Genomic DNA, 15,140 nt, shown 5'->3' on the forward strand with positions numbered 1-15,140 from the left:
GCCGCACTTTGGACATCCCTCGTACAAGAAGGCGTTTTACATCAGCAAGCTAAACGTACTTGCCTGAGTCAGAACGTGGGCCATGTTGTCTTGGTTCCGTGGTGTTTAGTCTTAGTTCCGTGGTGTTTAGAAGTGTAGACTAGCAGCACTTGCGTGTTTAGACACATTTCTCTGCTCGCTTCACTCCCTGCTGCTCATCCCGCCATTCTCATCCCTAACCACGCCCACCACAGGTGGAGAAGACGCGCGGTGCATCACGGGAGAGCGACTTCGCCGACGGAACACTGTCGCTTTTCTTTTTTTCCCCTTTCTTTTGAAATGTTTGGGGCTGCAAATCCGCCAAGACGCCGCAACGCCATCTGAACCTCTTTGAACCTCTTTGAACCCACTTCCTCCTCGGGCCGGAAACGACACTTTTGAAACTTTCCTTCCGACAGTTTTGGAAATATTCTTGGCGCGCGCTCGCGCGCGTGCGAAGGCCAATGGGAGGACGCGCACGCGGATTACTCGAGACCACCACGAGAGTAGAGTGACGTCATTATGGACGCAGGAGAGAAGTTCGGTCCAAGACAGGTGAGCCCAGTGACGTCACTGCTGGTCCAACTGGTTTGTCAGGATGAGCTTTAAAAAAAACTAAAATTCCCTTTTCGTTTTTATGAGAGAAAAAAATATTAGTACCCGTTTATTTTTTCATTTAAAATAGTCCTTAGAGACTATAGTTAGACCCAGTAAAGAGTTCTTAAAACTATAGTTGGACTGACTAATGTGTCCTTAGACTAGTTGGACCCATTAAAGAGTCCTTAGAGACAATAGTTAGACCCACTAAATAGTCCTTAGAGACTATAGTTAGACCCAGTAAAGAGTTCTTAAAACTATAGTTGGACTGACTAATGTGTCCTTAGACTAGTTGGACCCATTAAAGAGTCCTTAGAGACAATAGTTAGACCCACTAAATAGTCCTTAGAGACTATAGTTGGACGGACTAATGTGTATTTAGACTAGTTGGACCCACTAAAGAGTCCTTTGAGACTATAGTTGGACCCACTAAATAATCCTTAGAGACTATGGTTGGACTGACTAATGTGTCCCTAGACTAGTTGGACCCATTAAAGAGTCCTTGGAGACAATAGTTGGACCCACTAAAGAATCCTTAGAGACTATAGTTGGACTGACTAATGTGTCCTTAGACTAGTTGGACCCATTAAAGAGTCCTTAGAGACTATAGTTGGACCCACTAAAAAGTCCTTAGAGACTATAGTTGAACCTACTAGATAATTCTTAAAAACTATAGTTGGACTGACTAATGTGTCCTTAGACTAGTTGGACCCACTAAAGAGTCCTTAGAGACTAAAGTTGGACCCACTGAAGAGTCCTTAAAAACTATAGTTGGACTGACTAATGTGTCTTTAGACTAGTTGGACCCACTAAAGAGTCATTAGAGACTATAGTTGGACCAACTAAAGAATCCTTAAAAACTAAAGTTGGACTGACTAATGTGTCCTCAGACTAGTCGGACCCACTAAAGAGTCCTTAGAGACTATAGTTGGACCCACTAAAGTATCCTTAAAAACTATAGTTGGACTGACTAATGTGTCCTTAAACTAGTTGGACCCACTAAAGAGTCCTTAGAGACTATAGTTGGACCCACTAAAGAGTCCTTAGAGACTATAGTTGAACCTACTAGATAATTCCTAAAAACTATAGTTGGACTGACTAATGTGTCTTCAGACTAGTTGGACCCACTAAAGAGTCCTTAGAGACTATAGTTGGACCCACTAAAGAATCCTTAAAAACTATAGTTGGACTGACTAATGTGTCCTCAGACTAGTCGGACCCACTAAAGAGTCTTTAGAGACTATAGTTGGACCCACTAAAGTATCCTTAAAAACTATAGTTGGACTGACTAATGTGTCCTAAAAACTAATTGGACCCACTAAAGAGTCCTTAGAGACAATAGTTGGACCCACTAAAGGGTCTTTAGAGACAATAGTTGGACTGACTAATGTGTCTTAGACCCACGAAGGAGTCCTTAGAGACTATATATAGTTCACCTAAAAAAACACTAATATTTAAGGTGTTGCGACTTTAATTTTGTCAGGATGAGCTTTAAAAAAAAAAAGCTAAAAATACCTTTTCGATTTTATGAGAGAAAAAAATATTAGTACAAAATGTTTAGTACTACTTTTTTCATCTAAAATGTTACCATGGCAACCTCCACCCGCCAGGATCCAGACTTGGACGCCGGCCTTCAGTTTCTTCCCGCACCCGATGCCAAGAAGTTGGAGAAAAAACCCGGGCGTAGAAAGCTGTGGGCGGGCGTCATCATCGTGGTGGTGGCGCTCCTTCTCAGTCTGCTGACTGGACTGCTGCTGTGGCGCTTCTACGGTGAGCTCACGCCTCTGTGTGTGTGTGTGTGTGTGTGTGTGTGTGTGTGTGTGTGTGCAAAGATGAACTGCAACTGTGTCACTAACATGAAAGCACACATCCTTATCACTTGTCTAACTATTAACATTTTTATGTTTGTTACCTTTTTTTATAAGACTTGATATGCATCATAAAGCATTAATAACATAAAAACTATACGAGACAAAAATTTGTATTACAGTGTAATAAAAGTTGTATAGGGGTGTCAAACTCATTTTAGATGGGGGGGCTACGTGGAGTACAATCTACTCCCAGGTAGGCTGGGCTGGTAAAATCACGGCATGATAACTTAAAAATAAAGACAACTTCAGATTGTTTTCTTTGTTTAAAAATAGAACAAGCACATTCTGAAATTGTACAAATCATAATGTTGTTGGGTTTTTTTACACTTACATGTTGCAGTTAAAAGTATTATATCTTTATTTGTCGTTATTTATACTTTCTGAATAAATTATGTGATAATGTTCATCAGTCAACTCATTGGTGTTAATTTGCAATCTATCAAGAAAAAAAAAAAATCTCAAATTCAAATTACAGTATGTTAGTTATGTAGTTTGATCATTTTCCTCGACTGATGTACTAACATCATAATACAAAGAATACAAATAATTGCTATTGCGACATCCAGTGGACACATTTAGAACAGCGGTTTCTTTCATTCAAAAATTTCAGGTTGATTTTTATACTTAGCAATCTCATCCCGCGGGCCGGATAAAACCTGTTCGCTGGCCTGATCCGGCCCTTGGGCCGTACGTTTGACACCCCTGCCTTAGAGACTATAGTTGGACCCACTAAAGAATCCTTAGAGACTATAGTTGGACTGACTAATGTGTCCTTAGACTAGTTGGACCCACTAAAGAGTCCTTAGAGACACTAGTTGGACCCACTAAAGCAGGGGTGTCAAACTCAAATACAGAGTGGGCCAAAATTTAAAACTGAACAAAGCCGCGGGCCAAGGTTGAACAAATTAACCTTTTTGATAGGGACCCAAACAAGTTTTGCATTAAATATTTATCAAGCAAGGCTTATTTAACTTTATAGTGACATACAAAATCGAGTTTCAAATAATAATAATAATAATAATTAAAAAATATCAATGGTATATCAAATACAATTTAAATAAAAATTGAATGCCTCTTTTCTATTTGCAGCCTTCTGAGGTAAATATCAACATTAACTTTTTCCACAGGCTAATAAATTTGAAAATAAAATAGTGAATAAACCAACCATTCAGGACTTTAAACTGCTCAGTTTGCAACACACTGATCTAATCTGATGTGCCTAAGCCAGATACCTGGCATCTTTTCTTGGATGCTAGTTCATTAATGTCGGGGCTCAGGCTTTGAGCTGAGGCAACCTTCATTATCGAACAAAGGTGTTCATGAGTCATTATATCTCGTATTCCACAGTCTTGGGGGCGTGCCTTGCAGGCACTGCTTTTAACGTCCTCTACATCTGACGTCACGTCCGCTTTTCATCCCTTCTAACAACGTGCCCGCTCAGTCACAAGATATGAGCGGCTTCTACACGCACACACACGTAAATGCAACGCATACTTCATCAACAGCGATACAGTTTACACTGAGAGTGGCCATATAAGCAACTTTAACATTGTTAGAAATATACGCCACACTGTGAATGCACACCAAACAAGAATGACAAACACATTTTGGGAGAACATCCGCACAGTAACACAACATAAACACAACAGAACAAATACCCAGAACCCTTTGCAGCACTAACTCTTCCGGGACGCTACAATATACACCCCCGCTACCTCCAAACCCCCCCCACACACACACACCTTGTAGCGTCCCGGTAGCGTCCCGGAAGAGTTAGTGCTGGAAAGGGTTCTGAGTATTTGTTCTGTTGTGTTTATGTTGTGTTACGGTGCGGATATTCTCCCGAAATGTGTTTGTCATTCTTGTTTGGTGTGGATTCACAGTGTGGCGTATATTTCTAACAATGTTAAAGTTGTTTATTCGGGCACCCTCAGTGTAACCTGTATCGCTGTTGATCAAGCATGCGTTGCATTAACTTGTGTGTGCGGACAGAAGCCGCACATATCCCTGTGACTGGGCCGGCACGTTGTTAGAATGGATGTAAAGCGGACGTTACTGGCAGTGCCTTTAAGGCTGGCCCCCAAGACTGTGGTCCGGGTGCACTACGGCAGTGTTTTTCAACCTTTTTTGAGCCAAGGCACATTTTTTTCATTGAGAAAATACTGAGGTAATCCACAAGCAGAAATCATTAAAAAACGAAACTCGGTAGCCGATATTGACAATAAATAGTCGTTCTCGCAATTGTTGGACATTAATTTAAACCATAACCAAGCATGCATGAATATCCCTCTTGTCTCAAAGTAGGTGTACTGTCACCACCTGTCACATCACGCCGTGACTTATTTGGACTTTTTTTTGTGTTTTTCTGTGTGTAGTGTTTTAGTCCTTCTCTTGCGCTCCTATTTTGGTGGTTTTTCCTGTTTTGTTGGTATTTTCCTGTTGCAGTTTCATGTCTTCCTTGAGTGCTATTCTCCATACCTGCTTTGTTTTCGCAATCAAGACTATTTAAGTTGTGCAGACACTATCCTTCTTTGTGGGGACATTGTTGATTGTCATGTCATGTACGGATGTACTTTGTGGATACCGTCTCTGCTCCACAAACTGTAAGTCTTTGCTATCGTCCAGCATTTTTGTGTTTTGTTTACTTTGCAGTCAGTTCAGTTTTAGTTTCGTTTTGCATAGCCTTCCCTAAGCTTCAATGCCTTTTCTTTTTGGTTTAAGCATAAGATACCTTATTACCTGCACGCTGTTTCCCGCTGTCGTCTGCATATTGTGATCACAACACGACGTGTTCCCGACATCTACAAAGCAATTAGCTACTTGCTGCCACCTACTGATATGGAAGAGTATAACATGGTTACTCTGCCGAGCTCTAGACAGTACAGACACTCAAACAACGGCACGTTATTTACGGATTATAATTACTTGTGTGCAAAAAATATTTTTAACCCAATTAGGTGAAATTACATAATCTCCCACGGCACACCAGACTGTATTTCACGCACACCGCGGCACAGTGGTTGAAAAACACTGCACTACGGGATATAATGACTGATGAACACCTATGTTCGATAATGAAGGTTGCCTCAGCTCAAAGCCTGAGCCCCGACATTAATGAACTAGCATCCAAGAAAAGATGGCAGGTATCTGGCTTGGGCACATCAGATTAGATCAGTGTGTTGCAAACTGAGCAGTTTAAAGTCCTGAATGGTTGGTTTATTCATTGTTATTTTATTTTCAAATTTTTTAGCCTGTGGAAAAAGTTAATGTTGATATTTACCTCAGAAGGCTGCAAATAGAAAAGAGGCATTCAATTTTTATTTAAATTGTATTTGATATGCCATTGATGTTTGTTTATTATCCATCCATCCATCCATTTTCTACCGCTTATTCCCTTTGGGGTTGCGGGAGCCTATCTTAGCTACAATCAGGCGGAAGGCGGGGTACACCCTGGACAAGTCGCCACCTCATCGCAGGGCCAACACAGATAGACAGACAACATTCACACTCACATTCACACACTAGAGCCAATTTAGTGTTGCCAATCAACCTATCCCCAGGTGCATGTCTTTGGAGGTGGGAGGAAGCCGGAGTACCCGGAGGGAACCCACGCAGTCACGGGGAGAACATGCAAACTCCACACAGAAAGATCCCGAGCCCGGGATTGAACTCAGGACTACTCAGGACCTTCGTATTGTGAGGCAGACGCACTAACCCATCTGTCACCGTTTTTTTATTATTATTATTATTATTATTATTATTATTTGAAACTCGATTTTGAATGTCACTATGAAGTTATATAAGCCTTGCTTGTTCAATATTCAATGCAAAACTTGTTTGGGTCCCTATTAAAAGGTTAATTTGTTCAACCTTGGCCCGCGACTTTGTTCAGTTTTAAATTTTGGCCCACTCTGTATTTGAGTTTGACACCCCTGCACTAAATAATCCTTTAAAACTATAGTTGGACTGACTTATGCGTCCTTAGCCTAGTTGGACCCACAAAAGAGTCCTTAGAGACTATAGTGGGACCCACTAAAGAATCCTTAGAGACTATATTTGGACTGACTAATGTGTCCTTAGTCTTGTTGGACCCACGAAAGAGTCCTTAGAGCAGTGGTTCTTAACCTTGTTGGAGGTACCGAACCCCACCGGTTTCATATGCGCATTGACCGAACCCTTCTTTAGTGAAAAATAAAATGTTTTTTTTTCAAATTCAAGACAAACTTATGTTTTTTTTACTGGTGCTCAAAATGAACCATGCATGAACATCACCTTGTTCAAAGAACAAAACCAACACAGTGCATGAACTCACAACAAATTACACACCTGAAAACCAGTGTGACTTCTGCTGTTGCCGTATCCATAATACGACGATAGGGAGAAGTTTTTATTTACATGATGAGTCGGGTGTGTCTTGACCTCCGCGGCGGAGGCTCCACCGAACCCCTGAGGTCGACTCACCGAACCCCTAGGGTTCGATTGAACCCAGGTTAAGAACCACTGCCTTAGAGACTCTAGTTGGACCCACTAAAGAGTCCTTAGAGACTATAGTTGGACCCACTAAATAATCCTTTAAAACTGTAGTTGGACTGACTTATGTGTCCTTAGCCTTGTTGGACCCACAAAAGAGTCCTTAGAGACTATAGTGGGACCCACTAAATAATCCTTTAAAACTGTAGTTGGACTGACTTATGTGTCCTTAGCCTTGTTGGACCCACAAAAGAGTCCTTAGAGCTATAGTGGGACCCACTAAAGAATCCTTAGAGACTATAGTTGGACTGACTAATGTGTTCTTAGTCTTGTTGGACCCACAAAAGAGTCCTTAGAGACTATAGTGGGACCCACTAAATAATCCTTTAAAACTGTAGTTGGACTGACTTATGTGTCCTTAGCCTTGTTGGACCCACAAAAGAGTCCTTAGAGCTATAGTGGGACCCACTAAAGAATCCTTAGAGACTATAGTTGGACTGACTAATGTGTTCTTAGTCTTGTTGGACCCACTAAAGAGTCCTTAGAGACTATAGTTGGATCCACTAAAGAATCCTTAGAGACTATAATTGGATCCACTAAAGAATCCTTAGAGACTATAGTCTTTAGACTACAAACCCCGTTTCCATATGAGTTGGGAAATTGTGTTAGATGTAAATACAAACGGAATACAATGATTTGCAAATCATTTTCAACCCTTATTCAGTTGAATATGCTACAAAGACAACATATTTGATGTTCAAACTGATAAAAAAAAATTTTTTTGCAAATAATCATTAACTTTAGAATTTGATGCCAGCAACACGTGACAAAGAAGTTGGGAAAAGTGGCAATAAATACTGATAAAGTTGAGTAATGCTCATCAAACACTTATTTGGAACATCCCACAGGTGAACCGGCAAATTGGGAACAGGTGGGTGCCATGATTGGGTATAAAAGTAGATTCCATGAAATGCTCAGTCATTCACAAACAAGGATGGGGCGAGTGTCACCACTTTGTCAACAAATGCGTGAGCAAATTGTTGAACAGTTTAAGAAAAACCTTTCTTAACCAGCTATTGCAAAGAATTTAGGGATTTCACCATCTACAGTCCGTAGTATCATCAAAGGGTTCAGAGAATCTGGAGAAATCACTGCACGTAAGCAGCTAAGCCCGTGACCTTCGATCCCTCAGGCTGTACTGCATCAACAAGCGACATCAGTTTGTAAAGGATATCACCACATGGGATCAGGAACACTTCAGAAACCCACTGTCAGTAACTACAGTCGGTCGCTACATCTGTAAGTGCAAGTTAAAACTCTCCTATGCAAGGCGAATACCGTTTATCAACAACACCCAGAAACACCGTCGGCTTCGCTGGGCCTGAGCTCATCTAAGATGGACTGATACAAAGTGGAAAAGTGTTCTGTGGTCTGACGAGTCCACATTTCAAATTGTTTTTGGAAATTGTGGACGTCGTGTCCTCCGGACCAAAGAGGAAAAGAACCATCCAGATTGTTATAGGCGCAAAGTTGAAAAGCCAGCATCTGTGATGGTATGGGGGTGTATTAGTGCCCAAGACATGGGTAACTTACACATCTGTGAAGGCACCATTAATGCTGAAAGGTACATACAGGTTTTGGAGCAACATATGTTGCCATCCAAGCAACGTTACCATGGACGCCCCTGCTTATTTCAGCAAGACAATGTCAAGCCACGTGTTACATCAACGTGGCTTCATAGTAAAAGAGTGCGGGTACTAGACTGGCCTGCCTGTAGTCCAGACCTGTCTCCCATTGAAAATGTGTGGCGCATTATGAAGCCTAAAATAGCACAACGGAGACCCCCGGACTGTTGAACAACTTAAGCTGTACATCAAGCAAGAATGGGAAATAATTCCACCTGAGAAGCTTAAAAAATGTATCTCCTCAGTTCCCAAACGTTTACTGAGTGTTGTTAAAAGGATAGGCCATGTAACACAGTGGTGGACATGCCTTTTCCCAACTACTTTGGCACGTGTTGCAGCTATGAAATTCTAAGTTAATTATCATCTGCAAAAAAAAAAAAAAAGTTTATGAGTTTGAACATCAAATATCTTGTCTTTGTAGTGCATTCAATTGAATATGGGTTGAAAAGAATTTGCAAATCATTGTATTCCGTTTATATTTACATCTAACACAATTTCCCAACTCATATGGAAACGGGTTTGTAGTTGGACCCACTAAAGAGTCCTTAGAGACTATAATTAGACCCACCAAATAATCCTTCGAGACTACAGTTGGACCCACTACAGAATCTCTAAAACTATAGTTGGACTGACAAATGTGTCCTTAGACTAGTTCGACCCACGAAATAGTCCTTAGAAACTATAGTTCTAAAAAAACACTAATTTTTAAGGTGTTGCGACTTTTATTTTATTTTGTAGTAGTAGGGACTTCCTCCTGGTCAACTTCCTTTGTTTTCACGTCATTGAACTGCGCATGCAAGTGACGTCGAGGCCACATTGGGGCCTGTGCGCCTTTACACAGGAGTCTGACAAAAACAAAATCACATTTTACTTGCAGTGTAAACAGTCAGATAGAAAAAAATCAGATGTCAAGAAAATCCGATTTGGTCTGGGCCACTTTGGCCGGCAGTGTAAACGTAGTCCTAGTGGCCCCGATGTGCCCTCGACGTCAATTGCACACGCAGTTCGATAAAGTGAAAACATAGAAAGTTGACTGGATTCCGTAAATGAACAAGGAAGTCGCTATTACTGCAAAATAAAATAAAGTTACCACACCTTATAAATGAGTGGTTTTGTAAGCGGACATAAATGAAAGTCATATCAAGCGGTGCGTCATGTGAGACCACAAAGTTTTAGTAATTTTAAAATGCAGACTAACAAGGAGGCAGCGTGCAGTAAAAAAGGTATTTGTTGACTAAACAAACAAAAAGCGAGAGGAAGAGGGAAGTGCTCTGAGCGGACAGACTATGAAGGAAACAAAACAAAATGCTGGAACACAGCAACAACACTTACAAGAATGTGGAGCAGACGGCGTCCACAAAGTACGTGCGTACATGAACTCAGCATGGAACCAGTGAATAACGTCCCGACAACCAAATGCTGTCGCAAGCTCAACTTATATGGTGAAACAGGTGAGGGGAAAAGCTGCTGCAGGAAAGGGGTAAAAAGGAAGTGAAGAACCTACAAAATAAGAGCGCAAGCCAAGAACTAAAACTACACTCCAGATAAGGCATGGCCTGGTGTGACAAGTCGTGACAATAAAGTATGAAAGGATGTGAATAGTGTAATATATTTGGGAGTGTTGTAATCTTTTAATGGCTGTTAAATTTGTTTTAACTATTAAATGAACCTAAAATATGACTTATTTTATCTTTGTGTTAAATATTGGACACAATGTGTTGTCAAACTTAGGAGATGTGATGTCATTTTTGTTGGACTACTTTTGGATTGTTTTGTGTCATGTTTGTGTGTCCTCTCAATTGCTCTGTTGATTGCTATTCTGAATGTTGCTGGTTTTGGAATTGGAATTGTATTATTAATGTATTATTGTGTACTATTTTGTTGGACTGATTAATAAAAAAATAAAAAAAAATAAGTAAATGCTGGAACACAGCAACAACACTCACAAGAAATGTGGAGCAGACGGCGTCCACAAAGTTTGTGCGTACTTGAACTCAATATGGAACCAGTGAATAATGTCCTGACAACCAAATGAGGGGCAAAGCTGCTGCAGGAAAGGGGGAAACAGGAAGAGAAGAACCTACAAAATAAGAGCGCAAGCCAGGAACTAAAACCACACTCCAAATAAGGCACAGCGTGGTGTGACAAGTCGTGACAATAGAGTATGAAAGGATATATGTGGTGTAATAAATAAATTAAATGATAAATGGGTTGTACTTGTATAGCGCTTTTCTACCTTTTTAAGGAACTCAAAGCGCTTTGACACTATTTTCCACATTCACCCATTCACACACACACATTCACACACTGATGGCGGGAGCTGCCATGCACGGCGCTAACCAGTCCCATCAGGAGCAAGGGTGAAGTGTCTTGCTCAAGGACACAGCGGACGTGACTAGGATGGTAGAAGGTGGGGATTGAACCAGTAACCTTCAGATTGCTGGCACGGCCACTCTCCCAACTTCGCCACGCCGTCCCCTTATGAGATGTGATGCAAGTGTAAACCACTGTAACACTATTGCAAATGTTTTTAAATGTTTTTATGTCATTTTTTATAAATGGCTGTGATGATAATGTCAATGAGGGATTTATAATCACTGATATGTTGGAATTCGTATTAACATTGATACTGTTGTTGATATTATTCATTTTTGATGGACTACTATTGGATTGTTTTGTGTCATGTTTGTGTGTCCTCTCAATTGCTCTGTTGATTGCTATTCTGAATGTTGCTGGTTTTGGAATTGGAATTGTATTATTATTGTGTATTATTTTGTAGGACTGATTAATAAAAAATAAGTAAATGCTGGAACACAGCAACAACACTTACAAGAAATGTGGAGCAGACAGCGTCCACAAAGTGTGTGCGTACTTGAACTCAGCACGGAACCAGTGAATAATGTCCCAACAACCAAAGCTGCTGCAGGAAAGGGGGAAACAGGAAGTGAAGAACCTACAAAATAAGAGCGCAAGACAGGAACCAAAACTACACTCCAAATAAGGCAAAGCGTGGTGTGACAAGCCAATAGAGTCGCATTCAGGTCGCATTGCGTTTAGACTGAAGTTACATTTGAAAAGATCGGATTTGGACTAACTCCGAATGTGGCCTGAATCTGATGCCAAAAGATCACTTTGGAGCGTTTAGACCGGCATCAAAAAATCAGATCTGAGTCACTTGAGGGCAAATAAATCAGATTTGGTGTGCAGTGAAAACGGGGCCTTAGAATAACTTCAAAATCGTAACGGCACAAACGAATGTCAGTAATATTTTAATATTTGCAACAAAAAGGGGGAGGGGCAACTTCCTGTGGTGATGTTTTGCTTGTTTGCACGGGCAGTGCACAGCAACGCGCCGGTCAGACGCGTCTATGTGGGCTCCATGGCGATCGCCGGGCAGCGCTTCCTTCCGCCGTACGAGGACTCCGGGAGCGTCCAGTTCTCCAAGCTGTCGTCCCTGGTCAGCCAGCAGGTGAGTGGCGAGCGCGGCCGAGGCCCCGGAGGAGCTCGGCCGCCGCTAACCCTTTGTCTTGCAGTTAAACGCCATGTACTCCGAAAAGGCGGCGCTGGTCAAATACTTTGCACGCTCGTCTGTGGAAGCGTTCAGGTGGGTCACATGACAGTGTAAGTTTTAGCTTTCGGACGCCATTACCCATCAGCCCCCAGACCAGAGATAAACAAGAAGTAGGATGAAGTCACGTGATCCAAAGACTAAAGTTGTCCATGTTTCTGCCTCCGCAGCGATGGCGGCGATGACTCGGTGACGGCGTACTACCAGTCTGAGTTCCACGTGCCCGCCGCGCGGCAGCCTTCCGTCGACGCCGCCATCAAATCGCTGCAAACGGCGGCGGGGAGTCAACGAGGTCGGCAAGGGAGGGTGATGCTGAAACCCGATGACGCGCTCCACGTGGACGGAGTCGTAACGCGAGGTGGACAACATTCTTGACGAGAGGAATCACAGCAGCAATCATAAATAAAATGTGTTTGTGTGCAGCCATCGATCCTCGGATGACATCATCGTCCGTGTCGGGTAAGATGGTGGGTTTTTCCCCCCGACATTCAACACTAACTCAACCACGTGTGCTCATCGCCAGTCAGGAAGTCTTTCAACGTTCACGTCCGAGAGGGCGGAGTCGTTCAGTCGCCGGGTTTCCCCGATTCCCCGTACCCGCCCGGCGTCTACCTGCAGTGGCGCCTGCGGGCCGACCCCGCTCACCGCGTGCGGCTGGACTTCGACACTTTGATCCTGGAGGACGACTGCGAGCGCGACTTCGTCAAGATCTACGACTCGCTGGCGCCCATCGAGCAGGCCACCATCACAGAGTGAGGCGCTGCTTTCGCACCCGCGTGGCGTTGGCCCCTCCCCCGAATATGGCAAATATTAAAATAACATTTTTGTCTGTTATAGTTTTTATGTTAACATTTCATAATTGTTTGTTATTAACGTGATATTATTCATAACAGCCCCCACCTTGTCAAAATCTCCCTTAACTTGTCCCAAAAATAATAATCTATTATAGTTTTTATGTTGACTATTGTAATGATGTTATTAACTATTATAATGATGTTAACATGTTATTATTCACCTGACAACCAACCTTGTGAAAATCTCCCTTAACTTGTCCCAAGGACGGTGCACAAAATAGTCTATTATAGTTTTTAATGGTATTAACAATTATAATGATGTTATTAACTATTATAATGATGTTAACTATTATAATGATGTTATTAACTATTATAATGATGTTATTAACTATTATAATGATGTTATTAACTATTATAATGATGTTAACAATTATAATGATGTTATTAACTATTATAATGATGTTATTAACTATTATAATGATGTTAACAATTATAATGATGTTATTAACTATTATAATGATGTTATTAACTATTATAATGATGTTAACTATTATAATGATGTTATTAACTATTATAATGATGTTATTAACTATTATATGTTATTAACTATTATAATGATGTTAACTATTATAATGATGTTATTAACTATTATAATGATATCAACTATTATAATGATATTAACTATTATAAGGATGTTATTAACTATTATAATGATGTTAACATGTTATTATTCACCTGACAACCAACCTTGTGAAAATCTCCCTTAACTTGTCCCAAGGACGGTGCACAAAATAGTCTATTATAGTTTTTAATGGTATTAACAATTATAATGATGTTATTAACTATTATAATGATGTTATTAACTATTATAATGATGTTAACTATTATAATGATGTTAACTATTATAATGATGTTATTAACTATTATAATGATGTTAACTATTATAATGATGTTATTAACTATTATAATGATATTAACTATTATAATGATATTAACTATTATAAGGATGTTATTAACTATTATAATGATATCAACTATTATAATGATATTAACTATTATAAGGATGTTATTAACTATTATAATGATGTTAACATGTTATTATTCACCTGACAACCAACCTTGTGAAAATCTCCCTTAACTTGTCCCAAGGACGGTGCACAAAATAGTCTATTATAGTTTTTAATGGTATTAACAATTATAATTATGTTATTAACTATTATAATTATGTTGTTAACAATCATAATTAGGTGTTATTATTCATAACCTGACAACCAACCTTGTCAAAATCTCCCTTAACTTGTCCCAAACGTTTGTGCACAAAAATAATAGTCTATTATAGTTTTTATGTTATTGACTATTATAATTATGTTATTAATTATTATAATTATGTTATTAACGTGTTATTACTCATAACTCCCACCTTGTCAAAATCTCCCTAACTTGTCCCAAAGGTTTGTGCACAAAAGTAATAGTATATTATAGTTTACGTTATTAACTATTATAAAGATATTAACTATTATAATTATGTTATTAAGGTGTTATTATTCATAACCTGACATTCAACCTTGTCAAAATCTCCCTTAGCTTGTCCCAAACGTTTGTGCACAAAAGTAATAGTCTATTATAGTTTTTACGTTATTAACTATTATAGTGGTGTTATTAACTATTGTAATGATGTTATGAACGTGTTATTATTCATAACCTGCCAACCAACCTTGTCAAAATCTCCCTTAACTTGTCCCAAATGTTTGTGCAAAAAAATAATAGTTTATTATAGTTTTTACGTTATCAACTATTATAATGATGTTAATAACTGTTATAATGACGTTATTAACTGTTATAGTGATGTTATTAACTATTATAATGATGTTATTAACTGTTATAGTGGTGTTATTAACTATTATAATGATGTTATTAACTGTTATAATGATGTTATGAACTTGTTATTATTGATAAACTGACAACCAAGCTTGTCAAAATCTCTCGGTCTCCTACCTTTAAAAATGAAAGTATAAAACGTGAACATAAACATGATAATGGACATAATGTTTGGGACCAGTTTAGGGAGATTTGGACCACGTGGGGGCTCGATGACGTCACTAGTCAGGAAATGTATTTTAGAATAAAGTATTTGAAC

General features: G+C 39.8%; 1 protein-coding gene across 1 annotated transcript in view; it reads left to right on the forward strand.

Annotated features, from left to right (window-relative positions):
* The first annotated feature begins 212 nt into the window (after positions 1-212).
* The window catches only part of LOC133622667 (suppressor of tumorigenicity 14 protein-like), a 32,070-nt gene continuing 17,142 nt past the window's right edge, over positions 213-15,140 (forward strand). The window contains exons 1-7 of the mRNA XM_061985511.2: positions 213-573; positions 2,226-2,385; positions 11,980-12,110; positions 12,175-12,245; positions 12,380-12,567; positions 12,633-12,668; positions 12,733-12,961. Coding sequence (XP_061841495.2) covers positions 541-573; positions 2,226-2,385; positions 11,980-12,110; positions 12,175-12,245; positions 12,380-12,567; positions 12,633-12,668; positions 12,733-12,961 — 848 coding nt within the window. The 5' untranslated portion in view covers positions 213-540. The remainder of the gene's footprint in view (positions 574-2,225; positions 2,386-11,979; positions 12,111-12,174; positions 12,246-12,379; positions 12,568-12,632; positions 12,669-12,732; positions 12,962-15,140) is intronic.

Source organism: Nerophis lumbriciformis, linkage group LG23 (genome assembly GCF_033978685.3).
Source record: "Nerophis lumbriciformis linkage group LG23, RoL_Nlum_v2.1, whole genome shotgun sequence".
NCBI lineage: Eukaryota > Metazoa > Chordata > Actinopteri > Syngnathiformes > Syngnathidae > Nerophis > Nerophis lumbriciformis.